The 12,418-nt window shown below is 55.7% G+C and overlaps 2 protein-coding genes across 2 annotated transcripts; both read right to left on the bottom strand.

Moving 5' to 3' along the window:
* Nucleotides 1–138: 138 nt before the first annotated feature.
* PPP1R27 (protein phosphatase 1 regulatory subunit 27) lies at nucleotides 139–1,942 on the bottom strand. The gene is made up of 3 exons (XM_027889818.1): nucleotides 1,638–1,942; nucleotides 475–625; nucleotides 139–277 (listed from the first exon to the last, which is right to left on the bottom strand). The coding sequence occupies exons 1-3, from the start codon at nucleotides 1,852–1,854 to the stop codon at nucleotides 154–156; spliced, it is 492 nt and encodes a 163-aa protein (XP_027745619.1). The 5' UTR covers nucleotides 1,855–1,942; the 3' UTR covers nucleotides 139–153.
* A 2,343-nt stretch (nucleotides 1,943–4,285) lies between these two features.
* On the bottom strand, nucleotides 4,286–11,989 carry P4HB (prolyl 4-hydroxylase subunit beta). Its single transcript, XM_027889811.1, has 11 exons — nucleotides 11,772–11,989; nucleotides 11,355–11,561; nucleotides 10,459–10,592; nucleotides 10,127–10,264; nucleotides 7,811–7,915; nucleotides 7,414–7,539; nucleotides 7,000–7,200; nucleotides 6,696–6,816; nucleotides 6,305–6,486; nucleotides 5,788–5,874; nucleotides 4,286–5,307 (listed from the first exon to the last, which is right to left on the bottom strand). The coding sequence occupies exons 1-11, from the start codon at nucleotides 11,932–11,934 to the stop codon at nucleotides 5,221–5,223; spliced, it is 1,551 nt and encodes a 516-aa protein (XP_027745612.1). The 5' UTR covers nucleotides 11,935–11,989; the 3' UTR covers nucleotides 4,286–5,220.
* Between the last annotated feature and the right edge of the window lie 429 nt (nucleotides 11,990–12,418).

The raw sequence follows: 12,418 nt of genomic DNA, 5'->3' as shown, positions 1-12,418 counted from the left end.
CTTTATTGGAAAAATACAAAGTGGTTCCCGATTCGCGGTACCGAGCGCCGCTGCCCGGCCGCCGCCCGGGCCCAGCCCGGGCCCAGCCCCGGCCCTCGGGCGGGCGCAGCCCCGCCGCCCCGGCCCTCGAGGCCTCTCCTCACCGCGCCCGCTTCAGCGCAGCGCGGTGGCTCCGAAAAGCTGCACCAGGTCCTCGTACTCGGGATCGATGAGGTCCGAGGGCTTCTCCCCGTCATCGGTGGTGGCCTCCAGGCTGGCCCCGAGGGACAGGAGGTACCTGCAGGACACGGAGCTGAGCCGCCGGGCCGGGCATCCCCGGGCCCGCAGCCCCGGCGCCGGGAACAGCATGGCCCGAACAGTCCTGGGGACAGTGCAGGCACCAGGCAACCCCGGAGGAGCCGCCCAGACCCTGCTCCATCCCGGTGCTGTCGGTTCTGGAGCTCTGCAGCACCAGGGACCCTCGCAACCCCTCACCTGGCTATGTCGGCGTAGCCGTCGCTGCAGGCCATGTGCAGGGGTGTCCAGCCGTTCTCATCTCTCTGGTGGATGTCGGCACCGTACTTCACCAGGAGCTTGACACAGTCCAGGTTTCCTGTCAGCACAGCCTCGTGGAGAGCTGCCATGCCTGGAGGGACAGGAGGTGTTAGCCCTGGCCTGGGGAAGGGTTCTCCATGCTGAGCTCACAAGTGCACGTTGTGCACAGCCCAGGAAAGGGGTGAGGAGCCCTCCTGCTCAGGGAAAAGACTGTAGGGAAAGAACAAGAGACTGAGGAAGCCAGAGGAGCTGCCGCAGGTTCCTGTTCCCCTTCTGCAATATAAATAACCTGTCTGGGATGGTGTAGCACCCACTGCCCTGGCCAGGCAGGACAAAGGGAGGGAGAAGGAGTTGCCCTGTACTCAGAGCAGCTGCCCTGAGTCTTGGCTGAGACTCACACACAGACACAAGAAGAGTCTCTGTGGTCCTGCTTTGCTGGCATTTGAGAAGGTCCTCACTAATTAAGAATCAGTATGGATGGGAGGAAGCCTGGGGTCATTTGAGCCCAGGCTTCCTCTGTGGCCATGTGACAGCAGAAGCTGAAGCCAAGCACACGAAAAGGACAAATCTGGGCTCTGCACCAGCCCATATGGATCAAGGCATTCCATAAACAGTTGCTGTTGAGGTTGGGTGCAAACAGAACACAAAGCCCTCCCCATGAGTCCCTGAAGCCAGACATGCAAGAGGGAGCAGCGTCTGTGAGAAATGGGCAGAGCCAGGAACAAATGCAGAGTGTTTCCCCGCTCATCCTCAAGCTGGGGTGAAGGCAGGAGCCAAAGTCCTCCCCACAGCTCACAGACCAGACTGTGCTTGCTGCTGCTCTTCGAAGTCTCACCACACTGCAGATGCTTTGGAGGGACCTTGGGGCCAAGCTCCCCCCTTCCCACAGTGTGCGCTGACTGTGCTGTTGAGGGGAGATGTTGGGGTCCTGGCTCTTGGGCCCTGCTGGGCCATTCTGAGGTCACTGTTCCTCACTAGGGAGGGACTCAACTCACTGCAGCTCTGCTGAAGGTGGCCCATGGCCTGGCACCCGTTTCCCCTCGGGGCCCCACCGAGCTGTGCCCCGACTCTGCCCCAGCTCTGTCGACCCCAGCAGCACTCACCGGAGGGGTAGATGGTGTCCAGCGTCACCTTCCTGGCTCGTATGAACCTGCCCACCTGTTCCAGGTCCCCCTGCTTGATATGGTCCTGAAAGACGACGTCGTTGGGGAAGTGCACAGTGCGCGAGGCCCTGAGGCGCGGGGCGTACCGACCGTACTGGGGCACCGACACGGGGCAGCAGTCCCTCATGCTGACAGCAGCCTTCAGGCACAGTGGCATCGGGCTTGCTTAGTGCTCGGTCCAGCCCCTTGCTGCCCTGCTCTCTCCTCTTCTGCCTCTCAGGGCTCTCCTTCCTTTGGAGCTGTGCTGTTCCCCCCACTGCTGTGCTCCTGCTGCGTCCGTGTCCCCTCACCGCAGGGAAGTGGCAGCCGCCGTGCCCTTCTACACTCCCAAGCCGCATGCAGGAGGTGGCACCTGGCACTCGCAGCTCACCCACAGGCCCTTGGCCCAGGACTGATGGTTCTCTGGGGGCACCGTGTTATAAAGGCTCCCCTGGGCTATTTTGGGGACATGCAGCTCATGCTATTTGCCATGATGCTTCGTAATTGAGCCGCCCAGGCCCACAGCCTCCCACTTTTGGGCAGAAGTTGGTGTCTCATCTTACACCCACCTGTTGATGTGCCCATCCAAGGGGTCAAATCTACTCTTGCATGGATAGCCAGCCCTTCAGGGAACCCTGGAAGCAACTTCCCAGCAACAAACTCTCCTGGGAGAAGGGGCACAGGCACGATTGCCAACACAGGGAACCGGCCGCTCGTGTCCTGACCGGCCAGCGCAGTGTGGACATGCCAGGGCTATGGTGCCAAAACCGTCCAGAGCTGTTCACCCTTCTGTAGCTGCATGGGACAACTCGAAAGAAGCAAGAGGAGCAGTGTTGCCCAGCACGACTGCAACAGCACGCAGCCCAGCACGCAGAATGTGACCAGTGAATCAGGTGTCCTCTGTGCTCTAGTGAGGACAGAGGTACTGCTGATGCTCCCGAGGCAGCTGTAGAACCAGAAGCCTGCACTGCTGGTCCCTGGTGTTCCATGTCCTACTTCAGACTGGGAAACAGCTGCTGGTGAGGACAGGCTGCTTCGAGCAGCCTCAGAGGAACAGTGGAAGAACGGCACCACCGCCAGACAATTCCTGCCTCCAGTACTCTCCAGCTACAGTCACAGGCCCAAAACAGACCAACTGCCACAGACAAATCACTTAGGTCCATCAAGCATTCAAGCAACTACTGCTTTTACCCATTAAAGTTTGGGCATGTCAGACACGTGAGCATTTTGTTCTCTGGGTTGTGCTAATGGGGATTGCCCAGGCAGGTATGTCAGAAAAAAATCCCTGTGCTGCTTTAGGAGTCAGGGATTTCACTCTGCCCCTCCTGCAGCAGACCCTTGCCTCAACCCTGGCAGCCTGGTGAGCCACGCACCTGAGAACTCCTGCCCTTGTTTATCTGCTGGCAAACACATCGATCTCTTGGCCGAATGTCTGCTCGGGGTTACATCAGCCAGAACACAGCACTGGGGACAGAACACTTCCAGCCTGCTTTCTTGGAACAGCAATTAGCCACATACACGAGATGGTTGCTGAAGTCCTGCTCTGCCACAAGGAGCTTTGCATTAGAAGAGCCCCCTCCTCTTAGCTGAGCATGTCAAGTCTCAATCCAGGAACAGGAGGGAATCACTGCAGAGCTCAGCCTTGGTTACACTTCAACTGGCTTCACAAAACGGACCTTTATGAGCTGAGTCCTAGACAGCACCTTCCAGTGGAACTTCTGGCTAGTGGGGCTCCTTTCCTCCCCACCCCAAAACACAAGGCAGCTGTCACCAACCAGCCCAGGCCACCAGCACTACTTGCTCTGTTGGGGTGCAGCACTGGCAGCTGGGCCCCTGCCCAGGTTCAATCATGCAGGGTCACAACCCGGGAGGGAGGTGTCTTCAAAGTTCCTCCTGGCCTTAACCACAGGTACAGGTCACACACACACCTGGCTGCTGTTGTCTCAGAGACCACCCTTCCTGATCCCTCAGTCAGCAGGTACCTGCTCAGCCCCAGCCCTGGTGCTGCTGTGCCCAAGGCTTGGGGACACCACACAGGACTCTGCCAGGGCTCAGCTCCTGGGGAGCCACAGGAGGAGGCTACAGCTGGAGACAGAGAGACAAGTGTTGTCCAACACCCCTGTCTGTTCCACTGCCTCAGCACACCCTTCCTCAGTGACAGGTACCAATAGCTCTCCCAGTTGCGCTCTAACCTTACTGTGCCCTCCCCTGTAACATTTATAGAATATTTTCAAACCAAAATACCTTCAGCAGCAAGCAGCATGTTTGGAAATAGCAGTGTGGCTCACAGGGTCATGTGAGCTCAGCTGGCAGAGCCACAGCAGCCCCAGCATGTCCTGGTTCACTGGTCCAGAGCAAGATCCTCTCATGCCAGCCAGCTGGCCCAGGGGCCACACGCTCCCAGAGCCAAGTCACCCCTAACAGAGCACCTGCACAAGCCCATGGAATCTGGACGGGGCTTGGGCAATTTTTTTTTCCTTTATCAATTATGTGGAGAAAGCTGACCCACACCCCATTGCAGCAGAGTCCCTCAAGACTCATCCTACAACTCTGATCCCTTGGCAGGGCACGTTCAAATATTCTGTACTTTGATAAAGACCGAGACGTAATAGTATTAAAATCTCAACTTTATTTGGCCGTCAAATTCAGTACCAATGTTATTGTAGCAGAATGCTAAGAACCAGGCTGATGCAGCTCAGGCCTTTGAGGCACTCCCCCCGTCATGTTCCCAAACCCCAATAATTGCTAATGTCCTGGTTGATCTGTTTATCAGGCCCTCCCCCACCACCCACCTGCCGTGTCAACCCACCCAAAATAATTCATGGAAAGGGATTGCAAGTCTTGCCTTTGATCAGAAGGATGGAGACAATGCTGGTGAGCCAGTGGCCACATCCACCCCAAAGCCTGCCACAGCCAGTGCATACAGTATTCCACCTTCCAGGTATTTGGAATTGTCATCTCCAAGTGTCTTAAAGCAGAGGAAAAAGGAACATCTGGCCACCATGAAGAGAAGCACCTTCACATCCATCTTTCCCCGGGAAGCCATCAGCCCTCTGCCCCTACATATGCTGAAGGCCCATCCCAGGAAAGAACAGCTGAGGCCATTAAGGACCCTGCCAGGTGCAGATATCAATTATGGGCTTTAGTTTTAAGAGAAAAAGAAAAAAGCTTTCTTGGAAGATGTTAGTGGCAAGGCTCCAGACTGTCAGGCCACTGAACTCCTGCTAACACCTCACAACCTCCTGCTGCCCAGAAAAACTGAATACTACAGACAAAAGCTGTGTACAAAAAAGTACATCACAATAAAAAAAGAGCCCAGCTGGCTGGGCTGGCTCCCTAGTGACAGCTCCCTTCTCAAAAGCCAAAAGAAAGAAAAGTCAAGTGTACAGACAAGTGAGGGTAAAGTGTTACTTTAAAAGCCAATCCCTGGATTTCCAGTCATTCACCTTCTGCTTTAAATCTTAATGGGTTTCTGACTCCCTGGCTGCATCACAGCAGCCAATTTAGTGTCTGATTTTTTGGGTGATGTAGATCAGTCTTCTCTTTACAATTCATCCTTTTGGAGTTTCTGCTCATCCTCATCACCTTCCTCAAGGTCTGTCTCTTCATCTGTCTCCAGGTCCTCCAGATCCTGTTGAGGTTACAGACAGCTCCTGGTTTCTGGCACATGAGGCAGATCCAGAACCAAGTACAGAGCCACAGCTCTGAGCTGGTCCCTGCTCTCTGCTGCCATGTTAACAAAACATCCAGTGAGGAGCTTCCAGCTAGATACACAGGTATGTAGCACTGATCCCACAGCCCAGTTCCAGGTGCTGAGCAGGAGTTCCCTAGGGAACAAGGCCTCAGTGCCCCAGCAGTGCACAACCACAGCACTGCTGCTTCACACCCCCACTGGGTGCTCTCTGGAAAAGGAGCCCATTGCAGGCTCACAGCCAGCCAGGCAGTACCTGACCAGATCACACTGTGGGCACTTTTGTTTCACTGGTAATATCCTCTCCTGTCACATAACAACCCAGGATCTTACTTAGGACTGAGGATTCAGGAACAGCACCAGATCTGTGACCCATGCTCAGTGTTCCCAAGGCCAGAGTGCTCCATTCACATTACTCACATCATCAGCTGCTGCCCCATCCTGACCTCCGCTCTCCAGGAATTTTTTGAAGCCTTCTAATGTCCTCTCCCCGTTATAGTCAATGACCTACAGAGGGAAAACATGAAGATACTGGTTATGGGCACTACTGACCCACACCCCTGGAGAGGAGAATTCTCTTTCTGAGCAACAGTGAACATGCCAAGCAAAAGGGAATTTAAAAATTCACCTTCACCCATATGAGACGAAGGAAAACAGCTCAGCCACTAGACTTCAGAGATCACTGCGAGGAAAAAATAGCCTGCAGATGAGCACACTGTCCTCTATGCTCCCTCTTCTCCCCATTCCCACTTCCCACCCCACCCCAAAATCTTTCCTACAGCACAGCCCCCCACAAAGGGTCTGAGGTGTCCTGTAGACTTGATGTTCTATCCCAACAGAATGCAGAGCCCTCCCAAAGGCCTTGTCCAAGACACAACTCAAGCAGGCAGTGAGTATTCCCGTGCTCCCTGGCTACGCGACCATGGCTCCTGCTTACATTTCTGCCAGGGCCTGCAGGGAAGAACTTGAGGGTGGGGAAGCTGTGGATTTTCACCGCCTCCACTTCATTAGCTGTGGAGTCCATCTTGGCAATGACAATGTTCTCATGGTCCCTGTAGATCTCTCCCAGCTTGTCCCAGATTGGAGCCAGCTGCTTGCAGTGACCACACCATGGGGCATCTGTTAATTACAGAGACAGAGCTGTACCAACAAACTAATGAGGTACCACCTCTTCCTAGCCAGACAGTTCACACACATCTTTCCAACCAAGGCATTGCCTTTGGGGCCTGGACTCTGCAAAAGGCTTTCTCCCTAATCATGGTTACACAGCATTTTGGCACTCCTTTCACACACCAGTTACTTGGAATCAGCTGTAGGAAGATACTTACAGAACTCTACAAAGACATTCTTATTCTCATCAAAAGCTACTTCTTCAAAGTTCTTCCCAACCAGAACTTTGACAGGCTGCTTATCCCAGTCTTCAGGAAGATCCTGACTCATCAGGTGGGGCTAGAATAAGAAGTGAAATTCAGAGATTGTTTGCTGCTTGGACTGCACACGTGACCACATATCCTGGAAAACCCAGGTTTAACCACCCCCCTGGTGCCTCTGTCACAGGCTGTGAGCAACCAGAGAGTGTTTCTGTTCCTTCTCAGCCAGCCCATTCACCACTGGCACCATTTATCCACATACCTTGATCTTGCCCTCCAGGAACTTGTTACAGAACTCTTTGATCTTGTCTGCTGTCAGCTCATCAGATTCAGGTTTGTATTTGGTCATCTCTTCCTCCAGGGTGATCAGACGTACAGCTGGACACTCTTCCTTCTTTAGGCCAAAGAACTCCAAAATCCTCTGGTTGTCACTGTGGTCACTGTCTATGAAGATGAACAGGATCTTGGGAGGAAAAAGTGAAAGGCAGGAGGTGAACACAAGTACCTCATGGCTACCACACTTCACACATGCAGTCACACAAATGCAGTTGAATGGGGCTCTCTTTCTCCCCTGTCCCAGCAGAGGGAACTAGCTGCAAGTCCCCTCCACAGCTGCTCCCTCTACACTCCTCTGCAGAAGGCAGTCTCAGCTCATGATCCAAGAAATCCATCTCACCTTCCCTTTGAAGTTCCCAGCTGCATTCTTGAAGTTGTCCAGCTTCCCTTGATAGTCAGACACACTTTTTGGTAGGAAGAGCAGAATATGAGTCTTGATCTCTCCTCCAAAGATTTTAGGAGCAGTCTGAGGAATGGAAAATAAAATTTATTTTTGGAAGAGAGGCAAATCAGTGTCCAGACCGGTTAGACTCTGCTATTCTGAGCAACCCACAGGAGGCTCTAAAACTGCAGAAAGCTCTGTACAGCAAGCTCACACCTTCTTTATTTTGTGTCCTTCCCACTTTCCATACCCCAATACTCCACAACAAAACATGTCCATGGAACCTACAACTGGAGCTTTGCTATATTCTTGCAGCAGCCATGGCAAAGGCCTTACCAGGTATCTGATGACCCACCTGCTCAGTGAACTCTATGACCAGAGGCAATGAATTAGACTTGATGAAGTTCAGCAGATTATCTTTTGTGAGATCCCCTTCAAAGTTGTTTCGGCCTTCATCAAACTGCAAGAACAGACATCCTTTATTAGAACACTTCCCATACAAATCTCTCAAAGTCTTCACACCAGTCACTGCCCCAAGGGATATCAGCTGCACCCATTCAGACTTCCATCTCAGCAAGGTCACCACATGTCCACATAAAGTCTGGATTAAGGTGTCAACCTTCCTGGCAAGCAAAGCCTTAAATCACCCCCAGCAGGAGGTGAGCAGCAACAACAGCCAACTCCGATCTCAGCCTTGCTCTGCACCACCACTGATGGAGCAGGTCACCAAGAAGGACCCTGAGCAGCCACCTCCAGCCCTGCAGCACAGGAATCAGTGGTGTCAGAGCAGACACTGCAGCTAGACAGTGCTGGGAACATCTGCCAGCAAAGCCTGCAGCAAACAGTGACTTCCTCGGCTCTGGGAGGTCATTCCAGTCTCTGTTAGAAACAACAGCACATGTTGCACATTGTACTAGAGGTGCCAGGTCCTGTTTTATACAAGGCCATCACTCACATCCCTGGCCAGGATTCTCAGAACCCTCTGGCAACCTGGAACAGGAACAGCTGTAGAGGCCCATCAAGGTTAGAAAGGGGATGTGCAGGAGGGCGCTGGCAGGGCCACGCTTGGGTTGCTGGCAGAAGCAGGAGAGTGGACTCAGATAACTTTCTGTTAAGGAAAGCACACCAGCCTCAGCAGAAAAGCTGAGGACAACACTTAGCATTGGAAAATAACTTTGCAAACACTTTGAGGAGCATTGCAGGTCACCTCAGGGCCTTCAGGACAGCTGCATAAGACCTGTGTGAGTCTGGACAAGTCACGTGGAGTAACAACGAGCCAAACCCTCTCAGTTCAGACCCAACTGATTGTAAGGAGCTGAGCCAAAGCCCAGAAACAACACAGCTGACCAAATGAGCCATCAGGTTCTTCTGCCCCAGTTTGGTGGGTGCTCTTTTTCTCCTTGGTTGGGAGTGGACATGTCCAAGAGCTCCCATGGCACTGCCCTGCCACTGCACTGGAGCAGGAAGGAATCGCCACAGCTGCTCCTTCCATAGAGCCCAGCACTCCTGCCCCGTCCCAGCACAGTCATTCCCGCTCCCAACACGCCTGAAGGGGTGCCAGGCCCAAAGCTCTGCCCAGCCCAGCACTACCCAGTGTGGGGCACACAAAGCTACTCACATGACAGAAGGCACAGATACCAAGTGAGCCAAGAACAATACACTGCTCCCTTCCCTCCTGGTTTTGCTATGCATTTTGAGCTCACTAGTCAGATGAATTACCTGCATCCTCAGCCACAGTGACCCAAGGGGCCTCTGACTCAGAATTTAAGTCTACAAGCTTCCAGCACCATAAAAATAACTACAATGCCAGAGATGTAGTGGAATAAAACACTATTTCAACTGAATAAAGAATAAAAGTCTTGAGACTGTCCTAGGTCATGCTGGGCAGAGTAATGACTGATGAGATTACAGGTTTAGTAAGTCTGAACCCAAAGCACCCAAGGGTGCAGAGCCACCAAGGCCTAAGGAGCCTCTCCTTGTCTGCTCAAACCTGGAATTTCATCCCAGTGACTGGATCTCCATGCCTTCCTGAATACATTTATCTGTGATTCTGTAGGTAAGCAGCATCCCTCTACACATAATACACTGCCCCAGTCCAGTCAGCTGGAACTGCAGATCATCTCAGGAGTTTCTCTGGAGTCCCTGCACTGCCAAACCCGCAGCGCTGAGACCGAGCAGCTCCCGGACACAGCGGGAACTGACGGCAGAGGCCAACAGGGAGCAGGGAAAAGCAACTCTGAGCCACGACCAAACAGCACCACAGCAGCCAGAAAGCTCAGCTGCCGTCCTCTTGAGCCTGTGCAAGTCCCAGGGGCCTCCTCAGTTACAGCCAGGAGCGCTTTAAACACTGTGTGGCTATTGCTGCACTGCAGGGAGCTGAGGAAGAGGGAAGCGAGTGAGGGAACAGCCTGGACCCAAAGCCCAGCAGCTCTGGGAGGGCAGCACAGGGCTGGGAGATCGACAAGGCTGTACTCTTCAGGTCCCTGTCGCTCTCCCATCCTATGGGCCAAGGCTCTACTCTTCCCCCCAGGCGTGGGAACACAGCCACACTGACAGCACAAGTCCTTTGCTATTTTGTCCAGGGCTGCTCTTGTCTGAGTCTGACTGATTAGAAAGAAGGAAAGACGCAGCAGACCCCAGTGTGGTGCTCGGGCTTGGCACCAGCCAGTACCTTCTTGAAAAGAACAACGCCATCCTTGCTAAGCTGGTACTTGGAGAAGACATCAGCACTGGAGGAAATCCCAAAAGGAATATCATCCACGGCTTCTGCTGCCAACAGGAACTCCTTTGCAGCCTCTGATGTCAAATCCTGGAGAGTAAAGAAAGGTGTCTCACACAGGCCAACATCACCTGAAGCATTCACATCTCAGGGCTCAGCCCAGAGAACTGGAAGATCAAGTAAGGCAGCACAGCAAGTGTTGCACAAGGCACAGGGCCTTCCTCAGCCAGCAGGAAGGCCCTCGACACATGCAAGAACGTCTCCAAGGGAAGCACAAACTCTACCTTGAAGAAGCCAATCACCACCACTTCACTGGAGTCCACCAACTCCGCCGCCGCAGCCGCATCACTCAGGGTGGCGGCAGCCGGGCCCGTGCGTTTCTTCAGCCAGTTGACAATGTCCTCTGCTTCCCTGCCAGCTACACCGGGAGATAACAGCAAGTCACTTTCCCCTGCTGACTGAGTTCAAAACCACAGAACTCTCAGGTTTTCAGAGACCTTTCAGCAGATGGTCGAGAGGTCGGCAGGAATTGAGATATCATTTACGCAACCTTTCCCTTTCACTCCTGGTGTAATTAAACTAATCCATAATTGATAAGTCAAGGTACAAGGGCCTCCCAGGAATTCATTCTTCTCTCACCTTTAGCCCGAGTCCTTAAACTTTGACCAGTAACGCAGCACTTCTCCAAGACCTTAGTATTACTCACGCAAATATATCACCTTTACCTTCCCTGATTACTATTCTGGATGTTACCCTCAGTGCCCAGCACTGGCCTGGCTCAGGTGAATTCTGTTGCGGCCTTCCTTGCAGCTCTCTCACACTCCACGTTTGCCCCCTCACCCAATGGCCCAGACACGTTTCCAGTTCTGGGCTCTGCCACAGAATAAAAGAAGCTCAGATCACTTTGGTTTCCATGCAAAAGCAATTCCATCTGCTCTAGCTCACATTAGGGATCTCCCCAGGTTCAGGTGAGGGAGCCCATGAAAGGTTGGCCCGTTCCTAAACAGCCCAGCGCTGCTCCCGGGTTGCTGTCACAGTGGACCTTGTCCAGCCACAGCAGCACAGCCCGAGCACGGGGCCAGGTGCGGGGACCCAGCGCCACGTCGCTGCCCTCTGCACCCGGGTGGCACGGGCGGCTCGCCGGGCCCTGCCCCCATCCCGGTCTGACCCCCCCGCTCACCCGTGTACTCCTTGGGCGCGGCCTTGTCGCCGTTCTTGAAGAACTTGATGGTGGGGTACCCGCGCACGCCGAACTGCTGCGCCAGCTCCGACTCCTCCGTGGCGTCCACCTTAGCCAGCCGGATCTCCGAGCCCTCCGCCTTCAGCTTCGCCGCCGCCTTCGCGTACTCGGGCGCCAGCGCTTTGCAGTGCCCGCACCACGGGGCGTCTGCGGGACGGGGCGTCAGTGCCAGCCGGGACCGCCGCCCCGCTCCCGCAGCCCCGCAAACCCCGCGCCCCGGCCCGGCCCCACCCCCGCCCGGGGGAGCCGCTCACTCGACCCCTCTTCAGGCCCCGACCTCTCCGCCCCCCGGCCGCGCCCTCGGCCTCCAGGGCCGCCACCCTCCCGCTCCCCCCGGCCGGGCCCTGCCGCGCTCACAGAACTCGACGAGCAGGTATCGGTGGTCGGCCAGCGCCCGCTCGAAGGAGCTGGCGCGCAGCACCAGGACGCCGTCCTCCTCCTCCTCCTGGGCGGCGGCGGGGCGGGCGGGCAGCAGCAGGGCCAGCGGGAGCAGCGGGAGCAGCGCGCGTAGCCCCGCCATAGCTGATGGCGGCGCTCGGCCCGGACGGGACAGACTCGCGGCCCCGGCGCCGCCTCCGCTTATAAACCCGCCCCGGCGGCGGCCGCGCGCCATTGGCCGCCACGCCCGCCCGCCATTGGCTGGCGCCACCGCCCGCGCCGCCGCGCGCCTCCCATTGGCCGGCGGGGCGGGCGGGGCCCCCACCCGGCGCCGCGGGTTGGTGGCCGGCCCCGCGCCCCGCCCCCGGGCCGCCATTGGCCGCTGTGCCCGCGGCGCCACCGGCGATTGGGTATCCTCGCCGTCTCGCGCGGTCGCGGCCCTCGAACGTGGCACTCGGGAAGCGCCGGCTGGTGGCATTGCGCGTGCGCGCGGCCGCAAGCGCGTGGTGGATCCTCACTGGGCCGCGCGCTCCACGTGACCCGTCGGCGGGCGGGGCTCAGGACACGTGACCGGCGGGCGCGCGAGGCCCGGCCCGGGCCCTGCCCTCGGTCGGTCCCGGTTCGTT

Source organism: Empidonax traillii, unplaced genomic scaffold, assembly GCF_003031625.1.
Source record: "Empidonax traillii isolate 1590-97213 ecotype Southwest subspecies unplaced genomic scaffold, ASM303162v1 scaffold272:size679582, whole genome shotgun sequence".
NCBI lineage: Eukaryota > Metazoa > Chordata > Aves > Passeriformes > Tyrannidae > Empidonax > Empidonax traillii.
This window is presented reverse-complemented; position numbering and strand designations above follow the sequence as displayed.